Below are 19,558 nucleotides of genomic sequence, written 5' to 3' on the forward strand. Positions count from 1 at the left end.
CACGCAAGAATCTCCTGTCTTATGTTGCACACATCAATTTTTTTAAATTTTATTTGATTTAGACCTTGGCTAAGTGTAGAGAATGTAGTTCGATTATTAAAGACAGAAATAAGACATTTGAGTCAATTAATGTGTCGTGTGCTTAACTCTAGAATAATACGAACGCCACATGCCATTCCATGTAATTCATATGCTATTAGTGATAAGTAATAAAGGCGTTAGTATACAAAAACTGTAGTTAAATTAAGAACACAAATTGTTTTGAATTGATATATACATATATACAAGATATATACAAGTGTTTATCTCGCACTACATTTAAATTTTTTTTTTAAATAAAATTACATAAATGAATTATGACTATAATGTCTACAAAACACTTCAGCTATGAAAAACAATACAATAAATACTTCCATTTGTGGAAAGGAAGGAGTAGGATTTTTAAAATATTAATTATGATAAAGTTAGTTTCGCTGTCTTTGTAAAGTCACTTATACGAGTGGATATATAACCAAATTGCAGAGATAGAAGACAGTAAAGTGAAGTAATAGTCATGGAAAATATCATAAAGATAGTTTTTGTCACACCGATGCGGTCGGAACGTTTCTATGGAACAGAACATAGTATGCTCCTTTCCCTCATAAAAATAAAGGAGAACTAACACAAAAAGTATTACTGGGATAATATACCAGATTAACACAATCCAAATTAATCCAAACAATAAGAGATACCAGATACCTCTGCTTTTATGTATAAACCACATATTGACTTAATAGAATTATTTAATTTTTAAAGGACACATGAATAGCCGAGTACTAAATTTTTATTACTGGTATTTACTGTTTGCACTACGAAACCGGATTTGAAAGAAGTGAACATTTAATTCACATATATTTCAACATTTTATATTAACATTACAACTAATTGATCATCACTTACTAATTCTTATAACTAATTTTTATATAGATAATTATATTTAAACAAATTGAGAATTATAAGTAGTTATATTAAGTAAAAATAATGTAATGTTTCGTAACTTCACATAACTTTTCTAGACGTTTATAATATATACGTATATATAATATGGTAAATATATAGTTGTATATAAATGTATATTATATAGTTTTGATAAATGATATATAATATTTGGCAAAATTGCGTTCGCAGATAACTATTTCAGAACCAGGTTTAAAGGAAGTTTACATGAAAGTTATATATATACTTATTTTATATTTCATATTAATGTATATAATATAGAATGATGAATATTACGTATTATCTTTCAAAATAGTGTTCACAAACAAATACTCCAGAACCAGATTTAAAGGAAGTGTACGTGTACTTCATATATCAGATTTTATATTAAAACATCGCAACAAATTACTTATCGTTTTGAAATTCAAATGTCTAACTTATATATAGATTATTATATTTAAACAAATTGAGAAGTATAAGTAGTAACACATTAATATTAATATTATTAATATAAATATTTTTTTTTATTAAGTTAGGAATACAAACACCGATTCAGTGTTCCCAAACATAATTTAGCCAATCAAAATTCTGTATTTTCTGAACCAATAGAGAAATGAAATTTGAAATGAAATTTTCCTTAAACAAAGTTTTTGAGATGGTCTTCCTTTTGAATCTAATTCGGTCTATTCAAATTCCTCCAAATTTGGCCCCAAATGGACTATTTCAACATTTTTTTACTTACGTAGTTTATTTACAGGTTTATGCAATTTTAACAAATTGCGATTTCGTAAAAATTGGGCGAACTATAAACCCTTAGGTATAATTTCTTTTTTATACTTATTGAAAAATAATCATTTTTGATTTTTTTTTAAAGCTTAGGATTTCGTATTATCAATAAAACCTCTTTTGAAATGAATTTTTATATCAGAAAAATCGTTTGCCATGGATAAGAAAAGATTATAATCACTTGGTTTCAGGTTTGAACTATAAGGTGCATAATATGCATAAGAACTTACCAAGGGGAGCAGCCAAACTCACCAAACACACATCATAAGTTTTTTTATTACGAAATCTCATCTCTCTAATGCCATCTGGTGTAACTAGATCGGATTTATACAATTCGGGATACAGATATTTAAAGCCATATATTAGGAAAATAATGGATTTCTTTTTACTACATCTAATATGTTGCACTTTGATTACAATTTGATTTGTGACTATCCATACTGCCTTAAGAGATTAAGATTTCTATAGCTTCCAATTATTTTTCTTCCTAACTGTTAGTCTTAGTTTTTTTTATGATCTACAGCAGAGTTTAAGTTATAGTCTGGCGAGTACTCTTCCTACACGTTTGCTGTCTGTCTAGCGTTTCCGAAATTAGAGCAATGTTGTAAAAATAATATATTATTTAGAGAAAAATTAATATTAAGTTTATATATAGTCCTTTTTTAAATGACTCCTTTGTCGCTCATTCTTTTCTGAATTTCTGTTTTCATTATGCAGATATAATATTGAAAATGGTTTATGGGACTTTGTCTGTAGCAAATTTGTTTCACTTTGTATTATTTCAACGGCACTTTTTTTATCTTGTAGCCTTCTCTCTCTCCGGTACTGTTACCTTTTTCTTTTTCACTGCTTCTATTGCATCGATTGCTCTTGTATTATATATAAGATTATATTTGCATATGATGGTATGAATTTTAGGAAATGCTAAGAATCTTATTATGTATAATAATTTAATTTTTTATTAATTTAAATAATTAATACTTAATAACATAATTTTTTTATATTGCTCCTTTTGAGATGTTGAAATACATATAAAATATATCCAGGGAAGAATGGACAAGTAATTAGACAAATAGAATACTTGTCTATATCTAATATATTTACCTGAACTTTACCACATTTTAAATGGTATACTAAATTACTTACTTACTTACTTATGTGGCCATAACAACCCGTTACCGAGTTTCGGCCTGACGCAGCATGTCTCCCCAGGCGCCTCTGCTGCGTGCGCGCCTTCTCCAGTCTCGTATATCAAGTCCAGTTAGTGCTCCCTCAACTTGATCACTCCACCGGAGACACGGCTACCTCTACGTCTTCTTCCGCCAACTACTGCTTCAAACACCTTTTTTTCCGGAGCGTCTTCATCCTTCTACGACTGACCAAGCCAGCGAAGCCGCTGGTGTTATGCGCTGAATTACTTCAATGTCGGTGATAAAGCTCGTACAGCTCGTGGTTCATTCTAATGCGGTAGTCGTCGCCAACTCGTAGAGGACCAAAGATCTTACGAAGAACTTTTCTTTATAAGATCTTACGAAGAACTAAATTATCTTTATAAAAATGATTGAGCGTATTTGACTTCGTCCTTTTTTTAATTTAAGATAAAAGATTACTTCCATGTATTTTTCTTATGAATTTATAATTGATTATTAACCATATATACTATTTTTAGGATTATTATTCTGATATTTTTATTATTCCAACGATTTGCAAGAATCTGAAATTATTTTTCAATGTATGCGGAAATTCCTTTCACCAAACACAATTGAAATATTATCGTAGGTCATTGAAGAAACTCTTGACAATTTCTGTTATTCGTTTTGCGCGTCTTTCGGTAACGGCTTGACGGCCTGTCCAATAAAACGTAAGCCGTTTAACCGTTGTCCGTTTGTTGTATATGCCAAAAATAAAAACATTTCAAGGTAAGTGAAGGCCAAGGGCCACATTTGGCATGGATCTTAACGTACAACATCATCAACATTAAAAATAGCCTACAAGATGCAATGGAGAAGATGCAATTGTGATACTTGCCGCTGTCTTACAATGAATGCAGAGTGTCTGTTCGCTGTGGCAGATATGCTAAGAGATTACGGTGGGGAGAGGTGCTCATTTTGAGGTGCAATGTTGTTGATTATTGTTGATGGTCTGCACATTAATTGAATACAGAATTGTACAATGTTGCAGACATTACCATAACAAAGCGCGCGTATCTGTTGGTATGGGAATTCCAAAGAAATTAGCAAAAAACGTGGAGTTGCAGCAAAGCTTATAGTTCTATGTTGCAAGAGTTCTGGAGCTTCTCATGTGCCGATCGTGTATCAGAAGTGCATTCTTATGTTGTCTTACAATTGTAATGCAACATACCAACGTTGCTTGAGTATGTTGTTAGGGTTTAATTGCAGTATTTGTGTTGAGGCTGTATGTTTTACTTTAGGTTGATGGCGCATACGAAAAGATTGTCTACTTTATAGTTATTGTTTTGCCGGTAGCACTTTTTTGTAGATAGATTTTTTTCCACATTCTTATATATGTGAAAATTATAGCCTGCTGTAGGTCCAACACAATTAAGTGGTTCTTAATTTATATATTTGTAGGGGATATAAATTTTGAAGAGGAATACTATATATTGTTTTCGTGTTGTGTCGGCTTTAATTAGTTTTACAGCAGCTTTAAGATACATTCAGTGTAATTTTAGTAGTTGGTAGTCGAGGAGATTTTGAAACTTTGTATTTAATTATAAAAGTTAATTAAAATAAATTGTTATCAAAGGCTAGGAAAGTAAGTGAAAACAGAGATTACTTTAAAAAACTAGAATTGGAAGATTAATTGAAGTAACATAAAGCATTGTTGCAATATTTTAAACTGCTAGAAACATTAAATCAACAGACAAAAAGAACAAAAAATTACGATAAGATTAATCTAGAATAAGAAGAAAGATTTTTTCTATGGAAAATTTTTTATAAAACATTTCTAATGTTATAATTCTGTGAAGAAAAGAAACGCAAAAAAAAAAAATAAAAGAAAAAAAACGAACAGAGAAGAAAAGAATAGAAGAGAAAAAAAATTGAAGAAAAGAATGAAACAAAAAAAAAACAAACAAAAAAAGAAATAAAGAAGTAAATAAAGTTATAAAAGCAAATAATCTAAAGGAACTACTGGAGAGTCTTAATCAAACCTATAAGCTACTGATAAATGTTTTGTTAAATTTTTCCACGAATTTTCAAGTGTCAGAGCCCATCTCTAGCTCATCTATAATTATCGGGGTTCCTGACCTGACCAAGCCTTCATTTTGCAAAATTAGGGACTTAGATAAATTCATTGAATACTCTTGCCGTTGGTTGTATACTGAACATTTTAGTGCATATATAAACCAATGCTGTTCCTGTGGTAACATAATGGGTCATTATTTTAGCTCAAGTGAGCTTTCTTGGAGATAAAGGTGCCACTCCAATCTAACCTAATTCTATAAATTTAGATCAGAAAAGATTTCTAACAAGTATGTGATAGCATTGTCTTTACAAATATAACATTATATACAAATTTATGATATCACATCGTGAGTGCATATCAGATATACTCTAGTAACAATCTACTTATAATAAAGAGAGATTTGAAGTTGAGATTCGAATCGGAATAATTCAAAACACAACGTTGTAGACGATATGTAAGAGTAATGTAGAAGTCAAAATCTGGTTATTGCAGATAGCAGCAGATTGATTTTTAGGTATTTTTCAGATTGATATTGACTGTTAGAGAAGGCACACCAGTAGGAATCCAAAAACAATTACAGGCAGTTTATAGTATCTACTATAAATATTTGAAAATGATTAAGTTCAGACCTATGTCGTGCAGGTAAAAAATATAAATAAAATCCCGTGTATAGTTTGGATACTAAAAAATAGTGATTTTGTGGAACCATTCATTCAGTAATAAGTAGTGAAAGTAGTGAAAGAAGGATTTGTGAAAGTGCTCATCGGGGCACTTACGAACCTATTCTGTGCACTTTATAAAATTGTCAAACATTGACACTTGTCAAAATTGACTGTTGTAAAGGTTTTAATATTCTGTGACATAAATAAAAAGCTATTTTCCTTGTTATTTGTGAATACCTCAAATGCTGTTGACAACTATAAAAATATGCTCTTTTTAAGCATTTTTTATTATTTACATGCATGACAAATATTCTTAACTAAAATATACGCTCCTTACAAGCATTTTTTTTATTGTTATTTGAATGCATTAAAAATGCTTTTGGCAACTTAAAATATGTGCTCTTTACAAGCATTTTTTACGAACAGTTACGAACAATTACGAATAGTTTTCTATACAAAACACTTTACACCACAGTGTGGTGAGAAGCACTAGGTACTTGAGCTTTGACATTTGTCAAGATGTGTCCAGAATACCAAAAAGCTTTCTGCTTTATAAAAATCAAAAATTTTATTAAAGAATTTGACAAATTTTAAAAATATTATCATAAAAGTTTAGAGTACAAAGTATCCGGAATTTGAATTTTAAAATGCACTTAAAATATGTTATTTTTGAGAAGTAGATTTCTTTCTTTAAGGTATATATGATTTTCATACAAATTGGAAAGAATTATGTAAAATTAGAATGCATATATATATTATATATGCATATTATAAGAAAGTATTCGAAATTTATAAATGTTTAAAAAAGACTGGGTTTTCCAGAAAAATTGATTATTGATTATTGTAAAATAACTATTAAGTATGATTCATCAAACTCAGTATTTTTGCTTTAGGAGCTAAAGGCTTTACTTTAAAATATTATGTATAAATCTATAAAAAATATTTAGAGAATAGTTATAGTTGCAAAATCAATTTCGATTAACATAATAATTTTTTTTTGTTTTATTAAATACATACACATGTAATTCCGGTTACTTTGTACACTGAATACTTATTTAGCTTTTTTGAATTGTTATTCAAATTTTAGACTGAGTGGCGTTTTTCTGAACCCGTCCACTTAAATATCAATCTATTATTATACACGATATCATATTATATGAAAAAATAAAGTTGTACTTTTTTATGGTACGTGCTCACATTTCGGAAAATTGTTTAAAATTAGCTAATTATTAAACATTAATTTTTGTTTGCAGGTGGTATTTTTTCTTCATCCATTTTTCAAAAAAGTCATATCAAATATTTTTTTACTGTTGGAATATCACAGAAAATTTGTGTTTTGACATTTTGACATATTTGTACTAATCGTTTTTTATTTTTTTTCTTGACACGCAATGATTTTTGGTTATTTTTAGCATAATTTGGTACCCTACATTAAGCAGATTGTTTCGTGAGATGATATCAGATGATATGGTATAATATATTTCAATAAAAAAAAAATAAGTTATGGTTGGGTTTTTTTTCTTTTATGGTCTATTTCCTCTTTTTCTGCAGTGATTCAGATTTTATTTCCTTAAAACAATGTCCCTAATTTCAAAAATTGGGGAAATATCCAAGAGTCACAAGAATAAAGAATAAAAAGTCTGCGTTATTTAATGTCACAATAGTATAAAATAATATATTTGTTTTTTATTCGATAATCATGTTCTTAAAAACAAAAAGATTTTTAATTTCATGTAATTGTGAGTTCACTTTTTTAAATGTTTCTGTTTAACCTTAGATTAACCTTAGATTAGATTAACCTTAGAGGGCCACCATATACTAAAGAAATATAGACAGAACAATAAAGAGGAAAGAGTATAACGACAATATCAGCAACAGCTACCTATTACTACTAAAACCTTGATTCTATATTTGTTATTGTATATTGTTTATATATTGTATAGTATTTTATTTAGTGTTTAATGTTTATTATTTAAAATTGAATTTGTAAACGGATTTCAGTAAAAATAACCGCCTTATATGTTTCCAAGAGCAGTTGTAATAATGCGGAGTATTAGGAAGAAGTCAAATTAACTTATATTAAGTTATACGTTAATTTTATAATAAGGCATGAACTATATTAAAATAAAAATAAAAACTCATTTAAAATTCTTTATTTAATTCACTTAAGCCTTTTCAAAAAACAGAAACAAATAAGTTTTTTTTATGAAAAGGATACTCTGGTAAACTCTTGCTTAGGTAAAATTATTACGGTGTTTTCAGGAATTAATGCAGATTTGCTGATTCTATAGGTAGGTAATTAGAAGGGTAGTCGCCCATTGCAATACAGATAGGCCTATTGACCCGTTATGATACCGCTGGATTCAGCTTAAGAAATCTTTCGCCATTTCTCGCCAAAACCTACCACAGAGTTTCATTAGTGTCAAAATAGGAGTTAAGTCCATTTTAGCAATATTCTCTAGATTATCTATAAAAATGTATTTATATGAATTCTGCATAAAGCTTAATAGTTCCAGAGAAATTATTCAATCATCTCCCCTTCCTTTTCGTTATAGCAGCCTTTTGTAATAAAAATTGTTTGAGAAATTTTTAAGTATAGCAGTGTGTTTACCAATCATCCAGTGACCTATTATCATCTCCATTCAAACTTACTGACCTGATTTAGATATTTTGTTTTATTACTGTACATTTCTTGCCATATTCTACATCCTAGTTTAAAGCTAGAGGCATAATTCATCGAATCTCCGTAATATACTAGAAAAGTTAAAAACCATTTCGAATTTTATATACAGCTTAAATAGTTTTCAAAAAAAGTTTTGCTAGTTGCGTTGCTAGTGTATGTTCATTTATACTATAGTAATTTAGTGCTACAAAAATAAATATATTAAGAGATCATATAGAATACGACTTTAGGACCATTCGTCGTCCTTCTGGGCGTGTGCCTTAGGACATGCTAGATCTTTTTCTACTGCTAACTACTATAATGGGGATTGCAAATAAGGTTCTCTAGAAAGCTAGTTCGATTAGGTTATTATAGCTTATATAGATTAGGTTAATAGTGTTTTCATATTAAACTTGTAAAGCCAAAAATCTTTTTGAACATTTCATCAAAGTTAAAACCTTCTCATAAAAACGATGTAGATTACAGTTCTTTAAAAAGTATGTCGCTAATGTGTTTAATGAACCTAATCTCTAGTAGTCTCTAAAGACACTATAAAAATAATCAGAATTTAAATATGAATATTATTAAAAACAAAAAAAAAAAATATGAATATTATAATGGTGTAGAGTATTCTTTAGATGAACATGTTTAACTAGATGTAATATTCTAGTTATTGTTTTAGTGTAGTCTTCCAGTGTTTTAGTGTATTGTGTACTGTATTAAAATTGACCATACTGTGAAGTCATTGCCAAGGCGTTGTGACGCCACATTAACCTATACTAACACTTTTCAGTCGACAGCACTAATAAATCACTGCCAAATTTATTATTATTATTGTTGTTGTTGTTGTTGTTGTTGTTGTTGTACTTCTGAGCAGCTAATTTACATGAAACCAAAACTCAAACTTATCTTCTAAGCATTATTTTTTGTTGAGGAAATGAGGCATTTATGAGCTCATCTAGCAATTTATGCTGTATTCAGTTAGAATGAATTAGCGTGTTAGTAAAATGCCACCGGCAAACAGAAATTGTTAATAGAAACTGTTAATAATTGTGTGAATTGTTAGTGCTTAAAGCATTCTAATACGCATTTATGCTTTAACAGTTCATGAACATGAAAAGACTCTATAGGTCTTACAACATTTTTATATTCAAATTGTAGATAAATACGTTTTTATAATAAATTATAATTATTGGTGTGGCTTATTTGTTAAGTTTTCTATAATTTTAAATTAATGTTAATACCAATTCAAATTATTCAATCAAATATTCTTTAAGTATTTAAATCTCCAATCCAAATACATGAGATCAACTAGTCGCCTCTAATAAATCCTCTCATAATGCTTGTTGGTCTGTAAAAATTCAAATTAACATTCGCTTTTTGTTTTGTCTAAATCCATAAAAATGTTTATTACCACTTGAAAGCGATGTTTTGACGGGTTCTGTGATATTAACCTAGAAATATGATGTGTGTGATTCACAGTCGCAATTACTTTTTTTTTCGCGGGTAGTTGAAAAGTTTCAATTCGAAGGGAGCTCCATTGAAATACGCTAAAGTAAATAAATACAAACAATTTTGAGGTTTTTAGGGTATCTTTAGACTCACACTTTTCCTATTTTTTGAGTCGTTTTTGAGTGGAAATTCAAGCAAAAGCTTCAGCAAAATCTAACATTGTTTACATTTCGCTCAAAATAAACTCACAGTTATTCAAAATTAAGTGCCGAGATTTCGTAAAAAGGTTATCCGAGTTAACAAAGTTAAGTTAGACAAATTGTTACCACTTTTATTAATGATTTAATTATGTTTTTGTTGTACGGAACGTAGCAGCGGTTTTTAAAAATCTCTAATGAAGTCATCGTTCAAAAATTATTTTTAGTTCGTTTCGTAGTTGAGAAAAAAAGATAAAAAAATAGTTTGTTTGCAGGAAACAAACCAAATATCTTATAGAAATATAAATATAGATATAAATAAGTAATAAAATTTAGAAGGCAAATTGATAAAGTATATACTTAAAGTTATTTTATATTTTTTATCAATTTTATATTGTAAAAAAATTTGACATTCATTATAAATTATAACATATATAAACAAAACGAAACTAGTAAATAAAAAAATAAAATTCTAATTATATAACTCTGCCTTACATATATAAATACAACTGATTTATCAAATATCAGTAAAAAAAAATAGAAATTCTTAAATAGTCTTAATAGATAAAACTCAACTAGTATAAAACAGAATAAGAAGTATAATAAGAAAGTATAGCAATTCTAGGTGAATACCCAGATTCCAAGAAGAATCCAAGAAGACGAATTGGTCATGTCACCAACAAGTAAACATTCTTCTTTCTTAATGAATATAAATATGGGTAAGTCAACTTATTATCGAATAGTCACGGATTTATTGTAAAATTAAGAGCTTTTAAACCAGTACCCTTTTTTTAAATTAAAAAAAATATCTCTCAGATCCAGAAAGCCATCCATATTGATTATATTGCAGAAAGTTACATATTGTTCTTTCTTAAGAAATATGAATAGGAATAATTGAACGTATTGTTGAAAAGTTAATTTACAGATTTACGGTGAAGTTGAAAGTTCTTACAACAGAACTATGCAAATATAGAACAAAATTCTTTCAGATTTATTAAGAAAACAGAAAGTTAAACTCACTTCTGCCTTAAGGAATATAAATAATACTAATATGAATTTCATTAACATATTCTCGAAGAGTCATTAATTTATGTTGAATTTATACCTAAGCTCTTATAATAGAGTCCACTTAATTTAAACCAAATTTCCTTCAGATCCATTAAGAAAGTCATCCATTTTGTTAATATTACTGAGAGTTATACCTACTTTAATACCTTCTTCTTCTTAATTCTTCTTAATAAGTACGAATAAGTAAGTTATACCTTCTTTAATAAGTACGAAAATGTATGAAAGAATTTATTATTAAAGACGCAGTGACATGAGATTTAAAAGCTTTCAGTAATAAAAGCTTTTATAAAGTGACACCAACGGTGGTCGTGAAGTGTCTTGAAAGGCTAAATACACTAAGCCGGTAAAATCAGATAAAGAACCTAAGAGTTTTGGGTCACAGAAGGGTCTGTGGCTTAAGAAGAGGTTATTCAGACAGAAGAGAATAATTAGAGAAGGCTTTACTGAAACAATCTAATTGAGCTATTATAATCAAAATCAAAACGGTTTGAGGAGACTACGCAATGAAGTAAAAACAGTTTGGGAATAATTACTGGAATTCTGACTTATGAAACATGGGATTTATTGTGATAGAACTAGTAGATTTTGTAGGAGAAAAAAGGTGCCCGCTGAACAAGTGGTGATATATAAACGAATGATGTAGTGGGGATTTTATATTGGTTAAAATAAAGAGTATTCGGTAAAGTAGGCTGTAAGAACTGTAATATACCATTAAATGCGGTTTGGATATATGTTATTACTAAATTAAGTGATGCGAAATTCCCTCACTTAATAATTTTAAGAGTTAGGTAATATTTTTTATATAGGAACTTTAATATAAAATTTTTTCAGTATTAAAAATCAGCATAAAGTTTTACATTAGACGTAAATAGAAAATGGATATGGTGTGGATATATGGATAGATTCTAAAAATCCATATCACATTTTAAAGAAATCATTTTTAAAAACGTGTAAACGTTCTTCGAAAATAGAATAGAATTCTAACTTAACTTAAAAGATACGCTTATATATTGAGACGCAATGAACTGCAGTTCATAGGATATATGAAATTCAGGCCACTGGAGATAGGAATCCATGCAAAGAGAATTCAAATATCTCTTAATCTTCTTAATTTGTTTATCTCCTTGTGGAGCATAGGGCCTTATAGAAATTTTCCGAATTCCCCTAAGTAGTTAATGGTTACTAAGACGTGAAAGATACAATCGCACAACCTTTGCGATTGTTCAAAAATTAGTTACCCATCGGTCATGATGAAAGATTTACTAGACTACGTTGCGTTGAAAACCACAACGAATCGTTGTTTTAAAACGACGAATAATTGTTAATTCAGAGAAAGGGCAACCAACTCATTAATTCACCTTTTGAAAATTGACTATTTTTGTAGAGTATATAATAAATATTAAATTATTAAGTAATACATACTATGCTCTTTAATATTATTTAAAAATATGTGTACCTTTTAATTGTTGAAAAATGATATAGATATAATTATTATTAACTTAAAAGAAATTACTTTTAAATTTTAATCAGGCTTTAGAATTTATGGGACAATAAAATTGTTTTATTTGAAATATTTTTGTTTGTTCTATCTCTAGTCTTTATTTACGTGCTCATTTCAAAACCACTCAAGCTTCCTAGTTCTCACTCAAAACAAATAAAAAGACTCAAAATCAAATTCATGAAAGACTTTTCCCTTAGCTTTTTTACGTTTTTCAATTTTGCCTGATAGACAGTTGAGTTCGAGCTGCTTTTTTGTACAGTACAAGTGCGAAAATTTCCGAGTAGTTTAAACAAAAATAAATAAACAAAATAAAATAAAAACAATACAAAAATTTTGTTATAAAAATATTTAATATTGTGCAGTAAAAAAAAAATGTAAGTTGTTAAAAAAAAATAAACATATTAATTTTATATTAAAAACAAAAGTGCGCAAAAGTTATTTAGTAAATTTAAAAAATTTAAATAACAGACAGGAATATTTGAGTGAATATAAAGTGCATATATGAAATATATATAAATACTTTAAACAACATATCCTTATTAATATATGCATATTCCAGTTACTTTATTCATGACCTAAATTGAGTTTTATCTGAAGCAATGTTGAGCATCTTCACTTCCGCTTTCAAAAAGCATCTCATACTTCCTTGTTTTGAAGTGAAGCATCCTTTTAGGGGCACAGGAGCGTGCATATAAGTGTACTTGCTGTGTTCGTCATATGAAAGTAATCAGTAAAGGATCTATATATGTATATATATTTAAACAAAATTATATATATGCATCCATATCTTTTGCGTTATTTGCAATCTGAATTGTTTGTACATATATTTTTGATAACAAACATGCGCATTTCAAACAATCTTCATAGTGGGCCCATTCGGTGGTATGATGTCATATGGTGTCATAATATATAATGAATATTGTATGTGTATCTTGGACCTGAGACTACAATTTGTTGCTTATTCTGCTAAGCACACCCGTTTTTTGCATCTTTTGCAACGATTTAGGCAGTCAATGTTTAGTGTCATTTTTTACATAGTTTTTTGTTGCGAAACAGTGAAAGTCTTTCGCTTATTTGTAGGAAAATATAGTATGTGGACACTGGCTTCTTACTTCCTGGTAGACTTAGTAGGTTTTTGAACTATTATTTTTAGCGTGTTTTGTGTACATTTTTCAGTTTTTGCATATCATGCATAATTAAAAATTTATGTTTTTCCCAGTAGCATTTTTAATCTCTTTCCTTAATGTCCTTTCATGTTTTTTCTTTTATTTATGTTAGATGTTTTCTTTATTAGTAAAACTGAATACAGACATTACTTATTTATATGCAATAAAGATATGCGTTGTCATGGGCATATTTTGTTAAGGGACTGTACTGCGTGAGTATAGACTAATGACTCACTGTTAAATATAAATAAATGGTATATGTTTACCTTTATTCTTATGGTAAGTCAAATTGAAAGTACTGCTTTCTTATAAGGGTAATTAGAAATTTTATATAATCTGATTTTATGCCAATAAACTGTATTATTATTATTAATAATTTTAAATTAAACCATGTCAATTAATTAAAAACACTAAAACTAAATTAATCAAAAATTTTAAATTAATAATAATCATTAATAAAAAAATATTGTTGATCTCTACCTTTTTTTATTCATTAAAGCTACAATTGTTTAAAAAGTATATCGCCTATAACACATAACAGCTAAGTGGGTCTGCTACGTAGAGAAGAATTACTGAAGAGATATTTTTTCTAATAAAACAAAGCATAGATTTTGACATAAGGATTTTAGCAGTTCTTTGCGAAACCGGTGCCTCATCCATTAGATTTCATCTTCATTTCTTGAGCCCGCGTTCTCAAATAGCTAGTTCCACAATATCCGTTTTTGTTTTGAATTAATGAAGTATCTGGCTTTTAATAATGTGAATATTCGATTTCTGTGCTTCTATTGAGTTCAGAATGATGAAGATAATTAGAGAAATTATCTTCATCATCCATTACTGTTGAACATAGACCTTCTATTATGTTTCTATATTTGTAATTAACTCTATACTTAGTTATGTTTATCTAATTGGTTATGGTTTTAGCAGTTGGTCACACAACCGGTGGCTTCATCTTGTATGGTATTTCCCAATTATTGGGGCCATTTAAGACTTTTTTTTGTCCATTGTTTGTTCGTCAAGGACAAATGTCAAGGAAGTAGCATATAAAAAAATACTTACATCAAGCCTTTCTGACTCATCCGAAACTGCTTATTCATAAGATGTAAGATGCCGGTGTGGGTACTGTAAATATATTTATTTAGCCAGACTACAGTTTTATGAATAATGTATTTTATTGCTAACTGTTCTAGTGACGAACTAAATCCAGTGAAGACAATGTTATGAAGCTTGTGTTCATATCAACCTGTCAAATTGATCATATGGCCTATAAAAGGATGAGCGATATTATTCGGATCTTTTGCGAAGAGATCATCACTGTTAGATATTATTTTGAACTCATTGCGTTCGCAGGGAATCTTCACTAATCTTAACACAGAAACCTCTTTATTAATCTACAAACCAGAATTTCCTAAGCATGTTTAAATAACGCTTAAAGTCAGCTTAGTACTGGGGCTCTGCTCAGTTTCTGCTTTGACCTGAGGTTCACAGAGTAACTGTAATTCTATTAATCATTAAAAATCCATTATTTTTCACCATAATTGAGTTTCTTTTATAAGGATGTGTTTGTACTATCTGTGTCCTTCTGTGAGATGATTTTCAAACTTTTTGGAAATAGAAGTATTTTTGTACATTCCATTAAGGCAGTCAACTAATTTAAGAGGAATTTAAATGGAAGTTTTACGTTCGCCAGTTCAACTTTATATAAATGATTCTCAATAAACTTGTGTCGCTTTAATTTATCTTTTATTCTGCTTTATATAAAGGTTCACTTAATTAAGTTAATTAATTTAATAATTATTATTAAATTTCTTTTAAAGGAATGAAGGATCTTACATATCAGTGGTTCCCAACCTTCTTTTGACCAAAGACCACTATGATATTTTTGTTTTTAGTAGGGACCACAAAGTTTAAAAATAATAAACTGTATGATTATTTTAATTGCTTTATACATCTCTGGCATAATTCATAATAAATTGTATAATTGCATAGGTACATTATATACACTTTAAAGCAGATATATAATTACTTGGAAAGTTTTTGTGCTTATATTTTAATAGGTGAACGATATACTTGTTAAATTTGATTCACGGACCATTTTTAACTATCCGCAGATCACCGATTGGGAACCACTGTACGGATCTTTTACAAAATTTTTTTCGAACTTTTGGAAGATAGGACTATTCTAAAATACTAAAATATACCATTCCTAAATGCTGTTTCAGCTTTTTCTTTAATATTATTTAAAAGTCAGCTAACATCAAGATGCTATCTACGCCAGTTACCACTTCGCTTCCGCTTTTTCACTTTTTAATTTAATTATCAAACACGTTCCAGCTTTCAATAAAACTTTCTTAAATGGTTAGTTGATCTCTGAAGTGATAATAGTATAAAATTGACTACTACCAAATACGTAAGGAATAAATTTGGACAAAAGTTGGCTTGAATGAAATAATTATTGTAATATGCCAAATAAGATGACAATAATTTTTGTCGCATTTTAATTCAATTAACCGAATTTGGTATAAGCCACACTTTTTTTTAAGCTGCAGAACAAATAAATTTTAGAGACGTAATCCCAAACTTAATACCGAAATAATGACAGAACATAAAAAAATCAATTTTAAAATTATTTAAAACGATAAAAAAATTATGAAAAATATTAATAAATTATAGGAATGACTTGTTTGGGCAGCGGATAATTTAAAAGCAACTACGATAAGCGTGTTAACATATTTCGGCGGTCACGGAAACTTCCACAGTCAACCACAGTCAACAGATCTGACTGAAGCGATACTCTCGAGTCGTAAATTACGCACTCTGGGCGTTGCAAATTACTACGTTTACTCTATGTGATTATATGTATTTTCAATTATTTGTTTGTTGGTATTTTTGGCTTTTGATTTTTGATTTCTGATTTTTGGATTTTGATTTTTTAATTAAATTCTTAAATATTGAATTGTATGAATTGTATGAATTGTATTGTATTTATTACTTTCGGTCAGCCCAAATTATGTTTCCCTCGTGTAATTTTGTAATTTACAAGCACTACGATTAATTAAGGACGCACACGGGGGACGCACAGAGGACACACATAATTCTGCAGAATTATTAATCTTTTGTTTAATAAATTGTGGCTTTGGTAGTATAAAACAATGCTAATTGGCAAAAGATACAATTGCAGTTATTGGACTATACAGGAGATATATGTTTTCTTGTCTCTTTAGCGCACTCTTCGCAGTGCGAAACACGTTTCCAAAATGGAAACAAATTAAGAATCATGATTAATGATAGTAAATATTTTTCATTTACTTCTTAAGTACCGCGCACAGCGCACAGCGTACAGCGCACTTTTAGACCAACCGTTGACCAAGTTCGTCTCTCTGGTCTTCGTAATTATTTTGGAACGTAATTGAATCCAGTAAAACGCGCCCATTTGCTGCGGTGGTTTCGGTTTCATGTATATTCTCTTGTTTACACATCGAACACAGCGATGACATAATTTAATACATCATTTAAAGCTATTTTAATATATTCTACATTTTCTATCAGTAACCGAAATGTTTTTTTTTTGTAGTTATTTTTTGCTTTATCGCAGCCAAATGAACGCTGAATTGCGAAAAAATATTTATTAAAATAAATTTAAATGAAACTACATATTTTAATACAAGGTTGATGTCATTCTGAAATTTTATGAAACTTGTATTGAGTATGTTTATTTGTTTAGTAGTAGGGATGATTGGAAGAGGGCGCTTACAATGTGCGGAAGTTGAATTACTATTAACCTTGACCTACCCATCGTAACCATTTCAAGATTATTTACAACAAAAGCAATTGTGCTTACATTTGCATTAGATGAAAGTGAAAAAAAATGAGTAAAATAAATTGAAGAATCAGAAAATGGAAAAATATTGCATTAAAAATTTTCAATTTTTCCTTTAATGGAATCTCTGATTAATTATAATAGCAATTATAAGAGCACCGCCCAACAGATTCTAATTTAAAATTTAATTTAATCGAATTAATATCATTGCATTTTCTTCTCTTCCTATTTTGGCACTAGGGAGTGTATTTAGTTAGATATAACTACCAAGTTTCTAACTATTTTACTATCTAAACAATTTCATTACAGACTTCAGAGTCAAAACACCATTATTATCTACTGCACTTACTGAACTTTTCAAATTGAAACTTTTTCTAGATCGTTTTTTAGTTCATGTTTTCAAAACCCCAATTGCCTAATCCGGAATAGCTTACAAGTACCATTTACAGAAATTATTGGCGTTTTTGATTAATCTCAATTAATATGGCTTCAATTTAAATTTACTCTCGATCTGTCAAAATTTGCTGCCCAATCAACATTTTTGTAGTAGTATGCAAAGCTGCCGACTCTACTATTCAGAAGCTACAAGTTGCTCAAAGTCAGATTCTCCGAATACTCTTCAAAGAGCCATGTTACATCCGCACGAATGATATGCTAAGATACCTTAGAATAGATCTGGTCAAAAAATACTTAAGGAACAGAGCGCTGAAACTATATGCGAAAACCGACAAGCTGCCCTACTAGCACTATATAATCTCAGAGTAATCACTAGCCGCACAGGGCGGTACGCAGATTTTAGATCAGTCATTGAATAATCAAGAAGCTTATGAAGAATACATAAATTAGTCAATGAGATGGGTAGGACTCTGCAGAAACCCCCAGCTATCAAAGAGTAAAAGCACCCAGATGCACTAACTCGGAAAAGGATCACATGATAATAAATACATATATCGAATCAAACAACATTTTATTAGTCAACTCATATAAAACAGCTGTTAATCTTGCTACTCTGGTAAAATATCTCAAGTATTATAAATTAATCTCGAATCTTATACATTTGTCTCAGATTTACCAATCGAATATTAAAATTGCACTGAAAGTGCATTAAAAGAGCACTTTGATTGAAAACATTTCTCCAGATTTACCAATCCGAAACGCCATTTGTATCACTCATTCGGTGGAATATAGATATTCTTTAAAGTCAAAAATTATCTCTTATATAGATCTAAAGATTTGTCTTTTATATCTTTGGCTTTAAAGGAATATAAAGGAATATTTGATTGAATTAGGGATACATAGTTTCTGCAAATGGTACTTGCAGCTATAATTTGCTGTGGAGCCTCTACATTGACATCACCTATTAATTCATTCATTTTTTTCATATTATCTAAATGCATCTAAATAGAGTTATTTACAATTTCTACAGTTTGACAGTTGGAGACATTGACTTTTATCTTACTTCTCTCCTAAGTGAAGTATAGTACCTCAATCAGGTTTTATCGGTATGAACAAAAATATACCTATAGATTAATATATGGAATAATGTTGATATTAGTTGGGTGCTTGTATTTCTAATCACTAGAACAGATATCACTACAAAAACAATAATTGAAATAAATGTTAAACTACAATTCGTTAAAAAATAGTAATAAGTGTGAAAAAAAAAATTTTTGTGTGATATATTAATATATACCATATATTAATAGGGTCTTATCAAAGTACTAACTTTGAACAGATATGTGTTAAAATTTCATGACTATATTAGCTAACAAATTACAGTAGTTTTAAACACCTTTTGATCTATTTGAAACAATAAAAATATTGAAATAAAAGATCATTTAGGGTCAATTTTAAATTTTGAGACTGTAAAATCCTACATCTTCTATGTCGGTCGACGACCATATTTCATTATTGTTGAGCTCCAGATCTTTCTGATATTTTTCTATGACAAAAAACTTTAGATTATAAGATAATATAAATATAATATTATGATATAATATGTATTTTTGATATACAAAAATACATATATATATATTTTTATATATATATATACATATACATA

General features: G+C 28.9%; 1 protein-coding gene across 1 annotated transcript in view; it reads right to left on the bottom strand.

The window, feature by feature from the left end:
* The window catches only part of LOC119678283, a 2,757-nt gene extending 705 nt beyond the window's left edge, over window positions 1-2,052 (bottom strand). The window contains exon 1 of the mRNA XM_038090043.1: window positions 1,992-2,052. Coding sequence (XP_037945971.1) covers window positions 1,992-2,052 — 61 coding nt within the window. The remainder of the gene's footprint in view (window positions 1-1,991) is intronic.
* Between the last annotated feature and the right edge of the window lie 17,506 nt (window positions 2,053-19,558).

The sequence above is a fragment of the Teleopsis dalmanni genome, chromosome 1 (assembly GCF_002237135.1).
Source record: "Teleopsis dalmanni isolate 2A chromosome 1, ASM223713v2, whole genome shotgun sequence".
Classification (NCBI taxonomy): Eukaryota; Metazoa; Arthropoda; class Insecta; order Diptera; family Diopsidae; genus Teleopsis; species Teleopsis dalmanni.